The sequence below is a fragment of the Hemicordylus capensis genome, chromosome 1 (assembly GCF_027244095.1).
Source record: "Hemicordylus capensis ecotype Gifberg chromosome 1, rHemCap1.1.pri, whole genome shotgun sequence".
Lineage (NCBI taxonomy): Eukaryota > Metazoa > Chordata > Lepidosauria > Squamata > Cordylidae > Hemicordylus > Hemicordylus capensis.
The window spans coordinates 223,280,018-223,299,523 of record NC_069657.1 but is presented as its reverse complement, the minus strand read 5'-3'; the positions used below and the strand labels follow the sequence as shown (position 1 = coordinate 223,299,523).

At 39.7% G+C, this 19,506-nt stretch overlaps 1 protein-coding gene across 6 annotated transcripts in view; it reads right to left on the bottom strand.

Annotated features, from left to right (window-relative positions):
- Positions 1-19,506, bottom strand: part of PARD3B (par-3 family cell polarity regulator beta) — a 734,574-nt gene that overhangs the window by 379,346 nt on the left and 335,722 nt on the right. For all 6 annotated transcript variants that reach the window (XM_053281579.1, XM_053281603.1, XM_053281561.1 and 3 more), the window contains 3 exons: positions 19,179-19,308; positions 9,743-9,839; positions 7,480-7,595 (listed from right to left, as the gene is read on the bottom strand). In XM_053281579.1, coding sequence (XP_053137554.1) covers positions 7,480-7,595; positions 9,743-9,839; positions 19,179-19,308 — 343 coding nt within the window. The remainder of the gene's footprint in view (positions 1-7,479; positions 7,596-9,742; positions 9,840-19,178; positions 19,309-19,506) is intronic.

The window sequence follows — 19,506 nt, the reverse complement described above, 5'->3', positions numbered from 1 at the left end:
GACCAGCAATCAAAAAATAAAATGGAAAATAAAATAAAATCAAAGACTGGGTACTTGCATATCAAAACATATACATACACAGGTCTCAATTACAATTAATCAATTGCTCCTGCCTCAGTTTGCTTGCTGAGGCACAGAATCTTGCTACCCCAGCTGTAATTGCTATATACTCGTCGGCCAGAAGAAAGGAAGTATAATACTTTTCTGATTGACCTGGCATGTTTTTTTTAATAAGTGGTTCAATCCAGGCAATGTGAATGTCCCTGTAATATAAACAGTATAAAAGCACATGTGAGATGGACTCGATATTGCCCAAACCACATGGACATAACAGGTTCTTGAGGGGTATTCTCTTAAATCTGCCATCCAAAATGGCAGAAGGCAGAGCATTAAACTGCACCAGCGAGAACACTCTCCTCTGATTTAGAGTGGTCAAATTTGTAATGTACACCGCTGGCTGAGGGTAGTATGAGAAGCCACCTGGAATGCTACCAAGGTTAACAAGACTTACATCAGATTGCTTCTCCATATCCATAATACGTTGTTTAATAATTTCTTTGGTGGTGTCATGTCCCAATGAAAATAGATATTGTGGAGAGAGGCCATATTTGCCCAATTTATCATGAAGGCTCTCACACCAATTAGAATAGAACTCATCTTTCAAGACCAAGGGGGCCAGGCCCTGATGGCAAAAATATAATTTGAGCCAGTAATTAAATGTGTGAAGCCATCCCTGGGCCTCGACTCTGGTTAAACCCACCTCTAGGCATCGGGTATCATTTGAAACACATCCAGACACCTGGAATATGGCACGAAGGAATCAAGACTGAACATGGGTTTGAAGTTGCAGGTGGAACAGATCTGGAACCCGTATAGCATTTGTGCCAATGTTTTGGACTGGTATACTTTGCCAGCTGCTGGAATAAAATAGCCCCCTCTAGTGTGGAAAAAAAATAATATAGTAGATGCACTCTCCTCTGTGCACTTGCTGCAGCATGTTCACATTGTGGACCCCATGTACAATTTGCATGGGAAACTCTGCCCAAGGACTTATAGCTCCTAACCTGCTCAACCCTACTCTTGTTAAAATTTGCCATTTGTGTTCTTTCAGTCTTTTGGAAAATACCATAATCATAGTCTTTGGGGTATTTATGACTAGGGACTCATCTTCGCAGAACTGTTTAAGTCTCTGTAGCACTCTCCTCATGCCAACCACTGTTCTCAATAGTATAGCTGCATGATCGGCATAAAGAAGGATTGAGATGGGTCTGCCTGCTAGCTTAGGTTGATAGAGGTAGGGATTATCCAGAGGAGGGATTAAAAAATTAATATAGAAATCAACCAAAAAAGGAGCAAGGATACATCCTTGCTTAACCCCCTTCCACATAGCTACAGGTTTGGACAGATGACCTTTGTTATTGCACTTTATTCTCAGTGAGGTGTTTTCATATAGCATATGGATGAACAGGAGTAAACATGGGTCTATGGAAGTGTTTGCCAGTTTGCTCCAGAGTCGCGATCTAGGGATGGAGTCAAAAGCGGCTTTAAAATCAATAAATGCCGCATATAGAGAGGAAGGGTTACTGGCATACTTTTTAGTTAGATGCCGTAAAACCAGGGCCTGGTCCAATATGGACCGCCAAACCTGGAACCCAGCTTGTTCATCCCTAAGGATATTCTCTTGCTCTACCCAATCAATAAGCTTGTTACAGAGATGTCTGGCATACATTTTACTAACTATGCTCAGCAAGCTTATTGGAAGATAGATGGATCGGCGCTTTGACCTTTCTTATAGATAGGACAATAACTGCAGTATCCCATTCTTCCGGTAAGTGAGCTACCCAATCAATATAATCCAGAATCTGACAGTATTTTGCCCCATCCATTTTTCCTTCTACCCTAACGAGAGCCCCAGTCCCTGAGGCAGAGAAACACCCCCACAACAGGATGCTGCCACCTCCATGCTTCACTGTAGGTATGGTGTTTTGTGGATGGTGAGCTGCGTTGGATTTACACCAGGTGTACTGTTTGGTGTTGAGGCCAAATAATTCAACCTTGGTCTCATCTGACCATAAGACCTTTTTCCATTTGGCATCAGAATCTTCAAGGTGCCTTCTGGCAAAGCTCAAACGAGCTTTAATGTGGCCTTTCTTGAGAAGTGGCTTTCTCCTTGCGACCCTCCCGAACAAGCCACATCTGTGGAGCACTCGTGAAATTGTTGTCACATGCACAGAACAACCACTCTTTGCCATGAAGTCCTTTAACTCCTTCAGAGTGGCCATTGGCCTCTTGGTAACCTCTCTTACCAGTTTCCTCCTTGCTCTTCTATCCAGTTTGGAGGGCCGACTGGATCCAGGGAGGATAGCAGTCCACCAACACCTACCATCCAATGTGACTGAACTTGAACAGTTCTGTATGGAGGAGTGGGCAAATATTGCTCCGTCTAGATGTGCAAGGTTGATAGAGAAGTATCCCAACAGACTCAAGGCTGTTATTAAAGCAAAAGGTGGTTCAACAAAATATTGACATTGGGGGGGGGGTGATCCTTTTTCAATCTCAGTAATTCTTGTTTTTTATTTCTGACACTTTTTCTGGACTGTAATTGTGATGTTTTTCAGTTGGATGTTATAGGTTGCATTGGATAAGTACAGCTGGTGAAGGGAATTTTCTTTGTGTTTTCATTTCAGGATGTAAGGGAACCAGAATTTAAGGTACATCAAAGGGGGTGATTCTTTCCTATACCCACTGTACATTTAGAGGCTCTGACTAAAGTTGCAAAACGTCATCTGTGGCCAGAAGATCCCTGACTTGCATTTCTAATCTGAATGCCATTTAGCCCTTATTAACCTATAACTTTCATACAGGTCAAACTGGGGGTGGGGGCGCTCTTCAAGAAGTATTTACTCCCCTGGGATCACTAGGATAAGGGACAACAGAAGATAGTCAATGTCAATTCGTCCTTCTATGTTAAACTGAATCAGAGAGCTCAATACGTTTTGTGAGGCAACAAATATATAATCCAAAACATTCGCTCTTAGCCCAGACCAGCAGGTGAACTTGCCCACAGCAGGTGATCCATCACCCTGTTTAACCCAAACAGATCTAATGCATTTATTGTACAAGCCAAGTAAAGGCCCACTAGGTTGCAGACGTGATCTTTAGGCTGATGTCTCTGGAGTGGGGGGGCGGGGATTGCACAAGATTTAAACTCCTTTCTTCTGGCTGGAGACAAAAACAATAAACCACACTGAAATATCCACCTGCCAGCCATAACTGTGTGCACAAGATCTGCCACCTTTCTCCACAGAAAGCAATTTCAGATGAAATTGTCATATGCTGTGCTTACAGAGTGGAAACAATTTTCAACCACACTTCAATACATTCTACACAGCTCCTAACTGCACAAAGTTGCCACCAATAATATATTGGTAAAAGTGAACCAAGAAGTTCTCAACTTTTATTATTTTTTATGGTTCATTATGAAGCATTTCTCGAAGGTAGCCAAATGGCATATACATGCTTAAAGAAATCTAAATTGTTCAAAGGAAACCTTTCTATCTACTTAAATGAACATTTAGACATATTTCACAGATAAACTCTGGAAATTTGTAAATCCTATGTTCTTTATCATAGATTTTCTTGGATGTAACAGACCTTTACAAATGCACTGAAAGATGTTGCCCATACCATGCAGTGTGAAAATTATGCTTGTTTTCCCAAATACATACTCATTTTATTCAGTGTGGTACATGTTTATTACATTTATTAACAGCAATGAATCTGCAATAACTCCCCTTGTCACGGATCACACTGTACTGATACTACTTGTCATGGCCCAGTCACAACCAGCCCCATGACTTTTGTTTTACCACTGTCACCAAACAGACTTTTAGGCTTTCTATGGCTGAGTCTACAACAGCCTTCCAAACTTTTATTGTATTGGGAAAAAGGTTTAGGTGTGGGGTGAAGAAAACAGAGAGAAGCTACTATAAATGTACATAAACAAGTATATCTATAGTATATATAGTATATATAAATATAAATGTAAATAAACAAGAGATTTTACTTTAAAAATAAAGTATAAATAAATAGAGTGTTCCCTCTAACAGGGATTCCCAGATGTTGTTGACTAGAACTCCCCAAATCCCCAAGCAAAGGCTATTGCAGCTGGGGATGCTGGGAGCTGTAGTCAACAACATCTGGGAATACCTGTTAGAGGGAACTCTGCTCAGCTTAACCCAATAATTTCTTTGGAACGTTTCATACAAAAACAGGAACCAAATGAGCATAAGGAAAATGAAATGTGATCAAAACACCTCCAACTGACCTAAAACTAGGCGCTAACTCAGAGTCCTCCGCAGTCACATCAGTTTTTCCAGCAACCCAGATTGTTGTTCAGCCTCAGGTTCTGCTCTCCTTCACAGTTCTGGCATTTTCAGCCCAAGACCCATTCTTCTTGCTTGTGATTTTAGCTCTACAGAGAGATTCCACTCTCTGCCAGTGATTTGTTAGCTCTTTTCAGCCCCAGCTCTGAATGTCCCTCAGACTGTGCCAGCAATTATTTCATTTGGACTCCTCCTGTACTGCATTCTCTTCAACTCTTCTTCCAACACTCTAACTTCTACCCTTAGAACTCCTTTTCCAACACAATCTTCTTCTTCTGACTCCACACACTGCACTAAAATTCTGCTGAAAGCAGCCTATTATATACACACACTTCCCTCCCCTTTTTCCAAACCATCCAATCAATATAATGCATTTCCTCCATTTTTCAAAACATAACCAATAAAATCAAACCTCCTTTTCTCACCAAACCTCTGTCAAACTGTTCTCCCTCAAAAAAATGGAACTATAGAGCAGGAGCTGCAAACGTTTGACCCCTGCACAGCTTCCTTGATACAGTGAATAGCAAGGCAATTTACAACATAGTATCTTATTTACAAAAAGAAGAGATTTAGGTCTCATTCCTTCATTCCCCTATTTGACAACATAATTTCTCGAAGGAGCTCTTGGAATACAAGCATCTGTATACATTCACTGATGAATCAATGGAGTACTGAAATAAGTTCCTGCTTGGTTCTGCCAGAGCAACCTCTGTATTTGACCTCTTGATCTGCTGATTTAATTTGGTGTGCAAATAAAAATTCAATTTAAAGAAAACAAAAAACACCATTGGCTTCCTCATTGTTGAGGCATCATTTCACACAAGGAAACAAAATGTTCCAAGGTATGTAGCACTTAAGAACTTGTGCTTGGCAGCAATGGTGAAGTAACTTATGGGTGGGTTGACATGATTAATGGGAAGTCTGGTTCCCAGGAACCGTGTTTGGCGGTCTTTTTATAGGCCACCAAACTGGTCCGGAGGTCTGGCATTCAGACGGTTTGGCGGTGGGATTACCTTTAAGGGGCAGCACCTTAAGGTACCCATCCCCTGCTGCATTTCCCCTGCTGGGGTTGGCACCCAAAATGCTGGCGCAGGGCTGCTGCATACCTTCTTGCAGCCCTGGTCAGCGTCGTACTGGAAGTGGCCAGTGTGCGTGTTCAAACACCGGTTCATGCATGTCCCTAAAGTCTCATTCCCGAGCCTTCCAACTGACATTCACAACTGACATTTGATGTTGAGTGGAGAATGTTGGGCAAATATTGGCTGAAGGGTTGGGAATCGGACTTTGGCAGGCTTGAGTGACACACCCACCAGGAGCATGAGCCAGACTTTCCAGCCATTGTGTTGTTTTGAGTCCTTCACTAAGACAGATCAAAAGGGAGGGGAAGATACGAAATCCCTCCTCTAGCTGTGAGGAGTCCATCCACTTTTTATAGGAGCAGATTCACCCTTCCAAGGGAGTATTCTGGAAGACTGCTTGAGCAGTCTTAGGCCTTCAAGAGCACGTGACTAGGACAGGACCCAATAAGGAATGACACTCTAAAACAACAAGGATTAATTAATAATGGAATGATAAGGGAAATTACAGAGACATCAACAATTGCTGCTTCCATTCAAGTAAAGCCCAGGAGCTACCCCTAGATCTACAAGAACCATGCAATCAGATCCAAGCACTTAACCAAAATAAATCCTCTGACACATCTAGCTAAACTGGTCCCTATACTTCCTTCCTTCTTCCAGGTAAGGAACTCCCAGTTGATTCACAGCCCAAGGCTGTTAGTCTGTCCTTTCCCTACAGTAATTGCTGATCTACTCTAAGGCCTCCAAGGAAGAAATGAACATGCCTCCCCTACTTCTCTATAGGCTGTTGTCTAGGAAACCCTGCCCCTCACTCTGGTCTGGGCCACATGGATTTGATTCTCCCTGGCTTTCTTCCTTATTTGGAGAAGCCAACCTTCAAGCAGTTACTCTAATTGAGGCCTAATCCTCCCTCAAGCTACACAGTCCCAGACTTTAATTTTGCATTGAAGTTACAAAACTAAGGTGGCTTTATTATACCAAATTCACGTTTTCAAATGTCATATCTTAAGCCACGTAACTGTGTCAATACCACACTTATATTTAAAGAACATATTTTTCAAATCCTTTCTTCAGTTAAATTAAAAACAGAACTAGATGTTATGGCATATATATGACAGCCACTGAAAGCAACAAACCAATGTAGTTGCTGCATTCTCTCTTCCCTGTAACACTACATCAGCATGCTCGGAATTTCCCTGTCCTACTTCACTGTGGCGGCAAGAAATTCGCATGACATCACATGATGTGTTTTCTATTAACAGATACAGGAGGAAGGGTAGACATTTTGGTGAAGTCACACAGTTCTGTCTTAAATGAAGGACCAAACCAGACAATAAGTGTGACATGTATGAACAGCCAACTGATGGGGGGTTTAAGCACTGGAAAAGCAGTACTTTAGACCAGGGATTCTCAGAGTTGGGTCCCCAGATGTTATTGGGCTTCAACTCCCATAATCCCCAGTTGCAGTGGCCTTTGGTTGGGGATTATGGGAGTTGAAGTCCAATAACACCTGGGGACCCAATGTTGAGTATCCCTGCTTTAGACTGTCAGCTTCAGAAGGGGAGCCGTTAAGTCCTTTCCCTTCCTGCAATGATTTTGCTGAAAATTGCTCCCCCACCATGCTGGCTCACTATTCGTATAACAGACAAAGGGTCCTGATAACTTTTCCTCTAAAGAGAGGAGTAAGGGGAGGGGGATTATTTTCTATGGTTAAAAATTAAGAAGAGTTAATAAGCCTCATCCCCTGCCATTCATCTGGTAGAAATGTCAGGCTCTTGCAGCAGCCATGTATTTTTATCAGTAAAAATAAATGTCTCAAGACTATTCACACATCTTCCACATATCACCTAGTTTAGCCCTAATAAATGGGATGAGAAGTCACAGGAGGCAGACCTTCGTACCAGTTATCCTTGTTCTTCATGGTTTTTTTTTTAATTAGTGCATTTAAGAAACAAAAGCATGAAATACATGGTAAGGCAAAAAGAGATTATCACTATCATTCCACCCCTTCTTACCGAGATCCATGCTCTTGGAGGCTTTCAGATTAATTGATTCCTTCTGCTTAGCCAGTGTCAAAGATCTGAAGTTGATGTGCTGATCTGGTAAATATGCTGCTGAATCTGCTACTGAGCTGTGGAAAGAAGCCGTGCAAAAAAGGAAGAAAGAAAAAAGCTAGGAATCAGCTGAAATACACATGAAGTAATCAAAACCTATGCAATACAGGTGGCCCTTGTTATCTGTGGTTTTGGCACTCATGATTTTGCATATCTGCAATTGGGCAATATATACCCAATCTTGTTATCAGCGGTATGCGGCTTCACATATCCGCAATTTTGGATATCCCAGTTCTGCCCTTACATGGCTGTGCTCTTGCTGCACGTGCTCATGGGTTCTGAGAGGAGTTTGAAGGACAGTGGAGTGCTTTGGGCTGCATGTTTAGAGTCTTTTGTGCTTCTAAAAGCCATTTGAGTAGCATTTGGTATCCTTAGGGAGCCATTGCTCTGGAGCTTTTGGAGGCTTTTTGGAGCCATTTCTGTGGAGCATGTTGAAAGCTATTTTCTGGAGCCTCTTGAAGATTGTGCTGCCCTCGAAAAATGCTAATCATCACTTTTATAAATGTAAGTTTAATTTTGATAAATTTTGTTTTTAATTAAAAATTTCAAAGAAAAATAATTTTAATTTTGATTACAGTACTGTATTAATTTAATTTAAATTACAATTAAAATCAATTTAAATTAAAAATTAAACACTGATTGTAATTATTCATTGAAGATTAATTATCCTCTCACTCCTTTATTCTTACACACTGTGTGTGTGTGCGTGTTTACTTGAATTGGATTTAATTTTGTGCTGGTTGGCCAACCTACCAACCAATCAGGCCAAGGGACAAGTGTTGGACTTCAACAGTGGGGTGAGGAAATGTCATGATTACACATTACTGGAGAAGCTGAAGAGTGGGAGAGAGGTGGCTAAGGTACAGTGCTGTGCTCCATCCTTATTTCTGCTTTTACCCTGTTGCTTTGGTGATTTTTAGGTCATTTCTTGGGCTCTGGAACCTAACCCCGCCCCCAGTTCCCAGGTTTCATTATCCACGGTTGTAGGCCAGAACTCTCTCCCATCCCTCCATCTCATATTGCTGCATTTGCCTCGTTTCCCAAGCCTTTTCCACCCAAAGTTCTTGATACTTTTTCTCACTTTTGTTCCATGTCCTTACCTTGCCTGAACAGTTAGTAAATGTATATAATCTCTTTAAGAAAGCAAGCAATGCATTCCAACTGCTGTAGTATTTTAATGTGAACTCTCACAGTTGGCCAGTGCAGATGTAATCATGGGCTTCTTTTAACCATAGTTTAGAGAATGGGAAAATATCATGGGATTTCATGCAGGTTCCCTCAAATTCCTCCCCTTCCCTGAGCTAAAATTCCCTCCTGCCACCTTAAGATTAACTTGCTTCCCAGTTAACCAAGGTCCTTAACCAGTTTCAAACCTTGTTAAAGAATCCTTGTGAAGCATAGAACCTGAATAGTTTTAACAACAGTTAATATCAGTATCAGATCTCTTCCCTGAAGTTAAAGATGGGAGGGGGGAATTTTTATTGATTGATTGATTGATTGATTGTTACATTTATACCCTGCCTTTCATTAAGAAAATCCCAAAGCGCCTCACAATAAAATTTAAAAACATAATTACAAGGAAGACAATTAAAATATTGAGCTAAAAATTATAAAAACAATTTAAGAAGGGAGAGGTGGTAGGAAGGAGTGTGTGCTTCCCACTATCTTAACCATGGTTAAGGGTGCCTTACTTTGTCATATTTGCTTGTATAAAATGGTGTGTAACATGATGGCAAGTTAACCCTAAGCTAAAGAACAACCATTTAATATCAAATGATATACAGATTCCCCAAATCTTGAAAATAAAAAGCCAGTGTCATTTCGTGTTTAGTAAAAACACTTACCAGCAAGAATCATAACAGCTCAGTAGGTAGGTAAATGTGTTGTAGTTTAAGCCTTGGACATTTAATAGTTCAGGTTTGGCTGGCTCTCTGCACTAGCTCCCCATTTGTGAAATGGGAACAATGGTCTAGTGTTGCAAGAATGACTAAGACATAGGAATGAGTGTCCATAATAAAATTTTAGAGTTTAGGAAAACTGAAAATATAAATAAATATGTTCTGGTGTAAAATTAGTATTACAGAGCAACATGTTTTTCACATATCATGTAGAAACAGTGTTCCTATCAATGGTAATGAAATCATAAATAATAACATCTTCAAACCTATGATTATAATCTGTGAGCAGCTCATCACTTGGATGTGGAGGCAAAGGAGGTGGGACTTCATTTCCAGTCATGCCACTCTCAGATGTACGGAACTCTGAAATCGAGAGGGGAGAAATTAATAAACTATGGCACCAGCAAATATATTACATCTGTTTGCTGATCAAGAACCAAACTGGCAGCCCTGAACATCCCAGGAAGCTAGTAACCAATTATACAAATCTCCAAACTAACTAAACTAGAATTAAAATTACACCAAGCAGAAAATACATCCCTTAGGATTTTCAAAAGACCTGATTTTCCCATTTGCACATGCATAATTAAAGATAAACACATTGAAATTCTCCTTATAGTGAACAGAAGTTGAAGTTCTATATTGATTTTATTAATTTCAATGGATATCCTCTCACATACACAAACAAAACTTATGCTTCGATTGGCTTGAATCAAACAGTCAACAGGACATCGTTGCAGTATTAGAATTCTTATCTACAAACTGGGACCAGCTTTAGATTTCTGTGGGCCCGCAAAGAGAGTGCCATCTCTGAATCCCACCCTGGCTATATGCTGATTGGGATAAGCAAAAAAGTGAGCGTACAACCAGGCCTCTCTTTTTACATTTTGTAAACTAGTCTTTGCTTTAGCAAGTATCTGAGGTTGCCAGCTATATTCAAAATAACCACAATATTGTTCTCAGAAATTCAAGTATTTTATATCTGCTAACTAGGAGATGGCACCTTTTCTTCCCTCCCCAATTTATTACAAGAGAACAGGAAAATCAATTGTAATTTAAATCAAGGAAAGAGAGAAAAGAAACACTGGGGTCAGAGTGTTCTGATTTCCTAATCTATTGGGAAGTGGTGGCTTGATTAAGCCCCACCCCTTTCAATTCAGGAAGCATGGATTTTCCAGGGTGTATGAATAATACAGTCTTGTGCTGTATGGATAGACACAGATTCTCTTCCATCCTGATTTTGTAGTATCAAGAGGCAAAGAACCAGACCACCCAGTGTCTGGGCCAAAGGATTTGGCAATCCTTCTGTTTTAGGGTCTGCTATGTTGATTGCACGCCATATTCTAAACAACCTGAAGACAGACCAAACAAACATAACTATAAGCTGTACAAGCACACGGTGTCAAGGATGACACCTCACACAAAGACTGCTCATGCTGGATTTTCATTCAGTTTCTTCTGAATTATTCCTGTTTACCTAACTAAACTTTGAAGCTCAGGCTATTAGTCAAATTCTAGCCTTGCCTTTGACCACTTTTTTCCTTGCATAATAATTTTAACGGACTTCTTTCCACATTCAGTGATTCTTTTCCCTTTTCTTAAATAATTGCCTTCTATTCATTGATTAACTGAGCACTGTCAAGTCGGTGTCAACTCCTAGTAACCACATAGATAGATTCTCTCCGGGATGATCTGTCTTCAACTTGGCCTTTAAGGCCTCTCAGTGCTGCATTCATTGCTGTCGTAATCGAGTCCGTCCACCTTGCTGCTGGTTGTCCTCTTCGTCTCTTTCAACTTTCCCCAGCATTAAGGACTTCTCGAGAGAGAGCTGGGTTTTCACATAATGTGTCCGAAGTATGATAGTTTGAGCCTGGTCATTTGTGCCTCGAGTGAGAATTCTGGTTTGACTTGTTCTATGATCCATCTGTTTGGGTTCCTGACTGCCCATGATATCCTCAAAAGTCTTCTCCAGCATCCAAGTTCAAAATCGTCAATGCTTTTTCTATCTTGCTTCTTCAGCTTTCGTATTCATAGAGTGTCATAGGGAAAACCATGGTCCAAACGATTCTAATCTTTGTAGGCATAGACTAGGCATAGACAAGTCATGGCATCTAAATATCCTTTCCAAGGCCTCCATTGCAACCCCACCAAGTGCTAGTCTGCGGCGTATTTCTTGACTGCTGGATTCTTTACTGTTGATGGTCGATCCTAAGAGGCAGAAGCTCTCCACCACTTCAATGTCTGCATTATCAATTCTGAGACTGGTTGCTGTACCCGTTGTCATTAGTTTATTCACATTCAGTCGTGATCCAATTTTTTCACTGTGCTCCTTGACTTTCATTACTAGAGCTTGCATATCATCCGCATTATCAGCTATCAGAATGGTGTCATCAGTGTAGCGTTGGCTGGTTGATCTTCCTCCAACTTTAAAACCAAACTCATCTTCTTTCCGTCCAGCTTCTCTCAGTATATGTTCAGCATATAAGTTGATAAATAAGGAGAAAGTAAACTTGTCTTACTCCTTTGCCAATCTGGAACCAGTCTGTTTCACCATATTCCATCTGGACTGTGGCTTCCTGTCCTGTGTATAGGTTTCTCATGAGAACAAAGAGATGTTCTGGGACACCTATTTTCCTAAGGATATTCCACAACTTGACATGGTCAACGTCATACAGCATCTATCCATATACATACAGCACATAAATACACCATACACCTATCCAAACAGCAATCTTACTTTCAACTCATTTGTTTTCTTTCTTCGCTTCATCTTGTTCTAAGTTCAAATCTTGGCTTTCCATCTTCCGAACTACCTCTGTTTCTATCCACTCACCAATCACTATATTAAGGCTATTCTAAATACTTACAAACTTAGTTTTAAGTACTTAAAAGTACTTAACTTAATACAATTTGGCTCCCACAAGGCTGGCCCTTAAATGCACTCCTTTTTTGCCTGATGCCTGGCAAAGGGAAAAAGCTGCAGGCTGCATATATATGTGTGTGTCCATGATACCAATGATGTGTCGTAGTACAAAAGGTGGTCTGGTGCCATACTGAAGGAAGGACTGTGCCTCCCTGTGTTGATACCAGCTTCTAAAAAGCTGGACATCTTCTAAAAAGGTGGACTAGAAATCCTATTCTAGGTGGGGATTAATGGCCAAGCTGGCCTTACTGAAGAAGCAGCACAGGGTCACCCAGACTCTGAGTCATTGGGCCTTCCCACTCTGTCTCATACCCCTGCAAACCTGACAAAGAGGCACCTTTTAACGTGGTGATTCTCTTTATTTAGCAGGGGGAGAGTATGGCCCTGTCCACCTCCAGCACAGTACATCCAGTGACTGTTGCTGGTGTCTATCTTATGTTTCTTTTTAGATTATGAGCCCTTTGGGGACAGGGATCCATCTTATTTATTTATTGTTTCTCTGTGTAAACTGCCCTAAGCCATTTTTGGAAGGGCGGTATAGAAATTGAATAAATAAATAGATAGATAAATAAACCAACTGTCCATCTTGTTCCCCAGTTGGGAGAATCCCAGATTCCGGACAACACTAGAGCAAACCCTTTCCATGGCAATTGCCAGAATTACATATCTGGTTACCACTGGTAGCTAAATTTATGGGCATTTGCCTCTAATACAAGATTTATCACTTGTTTCTTTGACTGCTTACCATTAGATAAAACTATAACAGTCAATTTTAGTCAGTGATTTCTGATATAATCAAGCAATAAATCAGACGCTAAAGTCACCTGACAGGAAAATGAGACTTTCTGGTTAAATAGGAAATCTTCCCCACACACAAAAGTATAGTCATTAACTTAGATATATAAGAATGGGTGAGACATTTTGATTCTCTTATATTTAGTGGGGGAGGGGGACAACTGGCCCTAACGAACCACAGCAAGCATCCCTGGTGTCTACCCTATGTTTATTCTCAGATTGTGAACCCTTTGGAGACAGGGGGCCATCTTATTTACTTTATTTTTCTATGTATACTCCTTTGAGAACTTCTGTTGAAAAGTGGTGTATAAACATTAGTAGTATTAGCAGTCATATCCATTTTCAAAATACGTTACTATCCTATTTGTCAATGCAAGCAAGCAATGGGAGGGAGGAAAGGTAAATTACTATAACACAATGGGATTCCCTGATTGCAGAAACAACTCTGAATCAGAGACATCTGGGAACATTTTGGTATTCGGGTGAAACTGTAGCTGGGAAGGGTCATGCATTTGGAACTGCAAGCTATAATCATTTTAATTGATAGATTAATCAACCAGAGCTTTAGTTGATTAATCAATGGGGACCAATTTTAATCAGTAGGGCTGCAATTTAAGAACATGTTTGCTTATTTTTGGTTATTATATATTAATTTTAATAGAGAACTCTCTGTCTCTACATCTGTCTATCTATCTATAGAGAGAGAGAGACACTACAATATACTATTTTCTTCTAACAATGAATGACAGTGTTTGTTTAGTAAATTGAAAGTTGACAACTAGGCTTCATTAACATGCATATTTATCTAAATGTAATCAATTAACTAACTAAACTGGTTAAGTGGCAGTGATTCATCAACTAAAAAGATGCTTGAGTCATTTCTCAGGGAAACATTTGAACAAAACTCTGCTACTTAGCCACAGAGATGACGGCAAATCCTTTGGCAGGCTAACAATTTTTTGGAAGTTACAAACCCTCTGATGAGGCAGATTCCAGTAATCTTTCAGCAACAGAAATGTGAAGTTGCTGGCACTGAAGTAAGACTTCTTTGAAGAGATTGTACTAAAAAACTGCTGTGTCTGCACAGCAGCTTGGCAGAGGAACAAACTGAGAACCTCTGGGTGGCAACTATTAGATTATTCATATAAAAATAGACTAAATGCTGGCTTTTCACTATTGGATTTTATATATTTTTTTCTTTTAAACAGCCATAGGCACAGCAACATTTTTAATAAAACTGTTTCAGATACAAGCTTCTCCACCTAGGTTTTATGTTTTCTCTTTTACAAGAATAATAAAGTATCTTTTTTTTAAAGCCCAAAGTGAGTTAAATAAGGGTGCTATGTATTTCTGCTTAGTTTATACAAGAATACTAGAAGCTATGATTACAGAAGCCATTGAATTCTCTCTCTCCATTGGTGCAGTATGGTGTCCTCCACTCTACTGATACTAAGCCTAAATGTCTTTTTAAGATTGAAGTTCTGATCTTTCCATCCCCACAATTCAGTCTCTTCACACAATTACCAAAACCTGTAAGGTTTCACTTACCCAATATCTTCGGGAACCATTCTTTGGTCTTTCACACAACAACAAATAACTCTTGTGTGCTCTTTTATACTGTCCTGGCTATACTCTTCTTTCTGGACTATCAGCATTTCATCTAAAGTCTCTTTATTCTATTCTATAGCGAGTTGCCTTTCTTGTCTCTATTGCGTAACAATTTAATCATCTGTTGCTCCTTTTCTAATTCTCTCCACTGATTCCTCTTCCCTCTTCTAATTCACTCTAAGCTTATTTTTAAAATGAATAAATGCTGTTATTGGTGTTACTCAATGTTATCTCTTTCCTCATGCTCTATACCATTCCTTTAATTTTAAACTCACTCTGCTGTCTGGGGTCTTATTATTTCCTACAACACATCCAGTGAAAGCTTTTGACTTTTTTAACTGTTGTAGGCCACCATATAGAACTGAGGGAAACGAACCACATACTAAATTAGCGGAGCCATCATCACAAATTATACACATCATGGTACATACTAAGGCTGAAAAGCAAATGTATAATATAATAAATTAGGAATTATTTTCAGTTACATGAACCTGACTATTAATCAGACATACTGTAAATTGAATATCTTTATACAATTGTAACTTTCATTTCCTTGTCTTTAAATACAAGAAAACCTTTCACTATTATTGTTATCCAGTCTTGTGGGAAACTTACCATAAAGGTTCTAACATTTCTATTGTCTTGTAACCATTAAATAGGTAAAACAGGAATTAAATTAATGATCTGATTTTTTTTCATTACACTGTGTGTAACCATCCTCTGCTTCTGCTACTATTTAATACACTACACTTTCAAAAGAGTGAACATACAGAAGAGTAAAAAGGCGTTCTTTTTTACACATTAAATGTGACAGTGACAATATGAAAAAGCCAAAAACAGCAGCACCTGATGTTCTAAGCACCTTATAACATAAAACAATTCAAAAAAACATACTTGAAGAATGGTGTGATATGAGAATTTCAAATAAAATTATAATGCAAGTATCAAAATACTTCAAATTTTCTGTTGTGGTTTGACATGATATGAGCTATAGAAGCTTCTAGACTTGCCTACTGAGGGAGATACATACACCATAGTAGATAACTTAAGCAACAGTGTCAGTACATCTTTACTTCAGTGTACTTCTCACAAGTAGTTCAGTACAGAACAGATTGGTATTAAGTATACTAATACTTTCCTCCAGTGGTTTAAGGATAATTTCTGCGTAAACATTACTAAAACATCAGTTAAGAGTAAAGTAAAAGTAAAGTGTGCCGTCGAGTTGCTGTTGACTTCAAAATCTGAACTTTTATATGGTGTCCTCCAGGGCTCCATATTGTCTCCAATACTTTTTAACATCTACATGAAACCTCTGGGAATGACCATCAGAAGATTTGGAGCAGGGTGTTATCAGTATTTTGATGACACCCAAATCAATGTATCCATGTCAACATCATCAGGAGAAGGCATAATCTCCCTAAATGCCTGCCTGGAGGAAGTGATGGGATGGGTGAGGAATAACAAATGGAGACTGAATCCAGATAAGATGGAGTTACTTATTATTCAGTGTCGGAACTTGGGAGACCATTTTGATTTGCTTGTTCTGGATGGGGTCACACTTCCTCAGAAGGAGCAGGTATGCAGTCTGGGAGTGCTTCTGGATCCAAACCTCTTACTGGTGTCCCAGGTTGAGGCGGTGGCCAGAGGTGATTTCTATCAGCTTTGGTTGAAAGCTGCACCCGTTTCTTGAGATAAATAACCTCAGAACAGTGGTACATATGTGGTAACCTCCAGACTTGACTACTGCAATGGGCTCTAAGCGGGCTGCCTTTGCACGTAATCTAGGAACTGCAGTTGGTATAGAATGCATCAGCCAAGTTGATCCTTGGGTAATCTCGGAGAGAGCATATTACTCTTATACTAAAAGAGCTACACTGGCTACCAATACGTTTCTGGGCAAAATACAAGGTGCCGGTTACAACCTATAAAGCCCTAAACAGCTAAGGCCCAGGGTATTTAAGAGAACGTCTTCTTCGTCATGAGTCCTACTGAGATCATATTGAGAGATTCGTCTGCAATTGCCTCTGGCTTGTCTGGTGGCTATACAGGGACGGGCCTTCTCTGTTGCTGGCCCAAAACTCTGAAATGCACTCCCTGCTGAAATAAGAACCTCCCCATCTCTGACAACTTTTAATAGAGTAAATACAATGAATACACACACACACACACACACACACACTTTTTTAAAAATGTCCCTAAAGACTCATTGTTTTACCCAAGTGTTATAAGGTTCTCATTTTTAATTGGTTTTATGTTGTTCTAAACTGCCCAGACATGAAAGTTTGTGGTGGTCTACACATTTGATAGATAGATAGATAGATAGATAGATAGATAGATAATATTCAAAGGCAATCTGCCACCATTTTGTGTGCCTTTGCAAGGGCCCCTGCCAACTTGCTGCCCCCGCCTCCCTCCTAAGTCAATTTGCCACCTCGCCCCACCTTGTGTGCCCTGACAAGGCCCTTTGCTGGCAGTTGGGAGAGAACATAAAAGCCCATAAAAGGAAAGGGAGGAGGAAGGAAATGTATATTTAGCCCTGGAAGTGCCAGAGTGTTCCTACATTGAGAGCTAGGAAGTTATATTCAGATCCAGGAAGTCACTTGCGAGGAGCTGCCCCTCCCAACTCTGGCTTCAGAACTCCCAGTGGGCAAAATAAACATTAAGCGCATCCTCCCCCACTTTAAACCCTGTTATTATGGGAATAATAATAACATGCAACCCTGCTCCTTCTGAGGAAGTGTGACCTCATCCAGAACTGGCAAATCAAAATGGTCTCCCGAGTTCCGACCTTGAACAATAAGTACCTACATCTTATCTGGGTCAATTCCACCCCTACCCAAACAACACAGGATAGGATTATCCTGCAGCATATGAATGAATTAAAAACACACAGACACACCAACACATTTTTTTAAAATTACAAGATGTGTTATCTGTTGGCAAAGAAGTGCAGCAAACACATGAGGTGCCTCTTCTTAGGACTGATATTTAAACTGCTGCATCTCAGCCATTTTTCAATGGATCTGCACGAAAATTGGAAGTGTGGAGTCTCTTGTCACTTAGTGATGTCTGCATGTGCTCAGAAAGATTTGACAGACAGTTTTGATTTTATAACCAATGGAATATTCAAGGCTTATAATGCTAGAATGTTGAAACAACTCCTCGTCTTAACTATTCTGGCACTACTGTGCCAGTATAATTAACATATGTATATGCCACTTTTCAACAGAAATGTCCCCAAAGAGGGGCAAAGATATGAGGAAAAGGTTCCCTATCCCAAAATGGCTGAAAATCTAAAGACACACATAGACATGAGAATCACTATGCTGGGCAGAATAGGGACAGCTGCTATATATGAGATAGCTGCCACTGTAAAAAGGTGCCTCTTTGTCCAGTAAGCAGGGACTGTACCATTCAAGGTGCTGATTTTAAACTTTCAAGAGCTTACTCTTCTACTGAGGTCTAGTCAGTACACTTTACCATCTGTACTTCCAGTAAAGATGACATAAACATCAATAGAGCAGAGTAGGACTTTCATAACTTGTGCTCTAAAGCGGTGGAACCTCCTGCCAAGCAACGCTAGGGACAGCTACTTCTCTGATTTATTTTTGAAAGGACTGCAAGACGTTTTCCCCTCACTTGGCTTTTGACTCATGCCTTCCTTTTAAAGAAGTTGAGATTTATTGCTTGTTACTTATAGTATTTGTTTTTCATTTATTATTGCTGTCATATAAACTACTCTCAGCACTGGAAAAGTGGTATTAACATTTTAAAATAATAATAAATAAATGCACAAAAGCACTTCCTCTGTATTAGAAAGAATGGACTCTGTATTAACATAACTGTGTGAACAACTACAGTTTGCACCCTTATAATATTTTTTATTCAAAGCCGTTATATCTCACTTTCTAATTCAGATGATTTTCAAGTCAGCTTACATTTATCAAACAAAAACAATAAATGCAAAACAATGTTTAAACACAATCACTAAACATACATACTCAAAGCAATGAAAGCAACATTAGGTACTATATTAGAACTTGGCACCTAAGTTTTAGAACACAGGAATGACTGAAGAAGTGTAGACAGCAAGTTCTGCAGCTCGCGTTTGCACCCATTATTTGTTTACATCCAACCTTGTGTGTCGGGGCAGCAAGCTAGGAACTGTCATTTAAGTTACAACTTGGGCCAGGAATCTCATTCACAGGTTCTGAGTCAGCTTTTCCACTTTCCCTGAAATATTCGTGTTTTACAAAGTACGCACTTACACTAATTAATTGCCTTAAAAGTTGATGTGAATTCCAGAAAACAAAGCAACACTAAAAAGTCTTTTTAAAACATGAAATAATATACAAAACCGGATGCCCAGTACTCACCTTTCAACTGCTCCTCGGGACAATGCGCTACAAAACATTGCACAGCAGCATCATTACGCCTGGGAAAGGCAGCAAAGTTAATATTCCCCTCAAATTCCAGTTTTGGAAATACAACAGGCTCTGTGCGCTCCTAAGAGGAAACAGAATAACATGTATGGGTGCAAAATATCAACAATTTAATATACCAACTTTTACCTAAAATGTTTCAAGGCCATTTATAGAAAAATAAATCAAAACAAAAATGAAAAATCCGAACAGATTTTTTTAAAAATACAATCCCCCCGAATAGTAACAAAATACAAGGCAAAAAGCTATATGAGACAATATC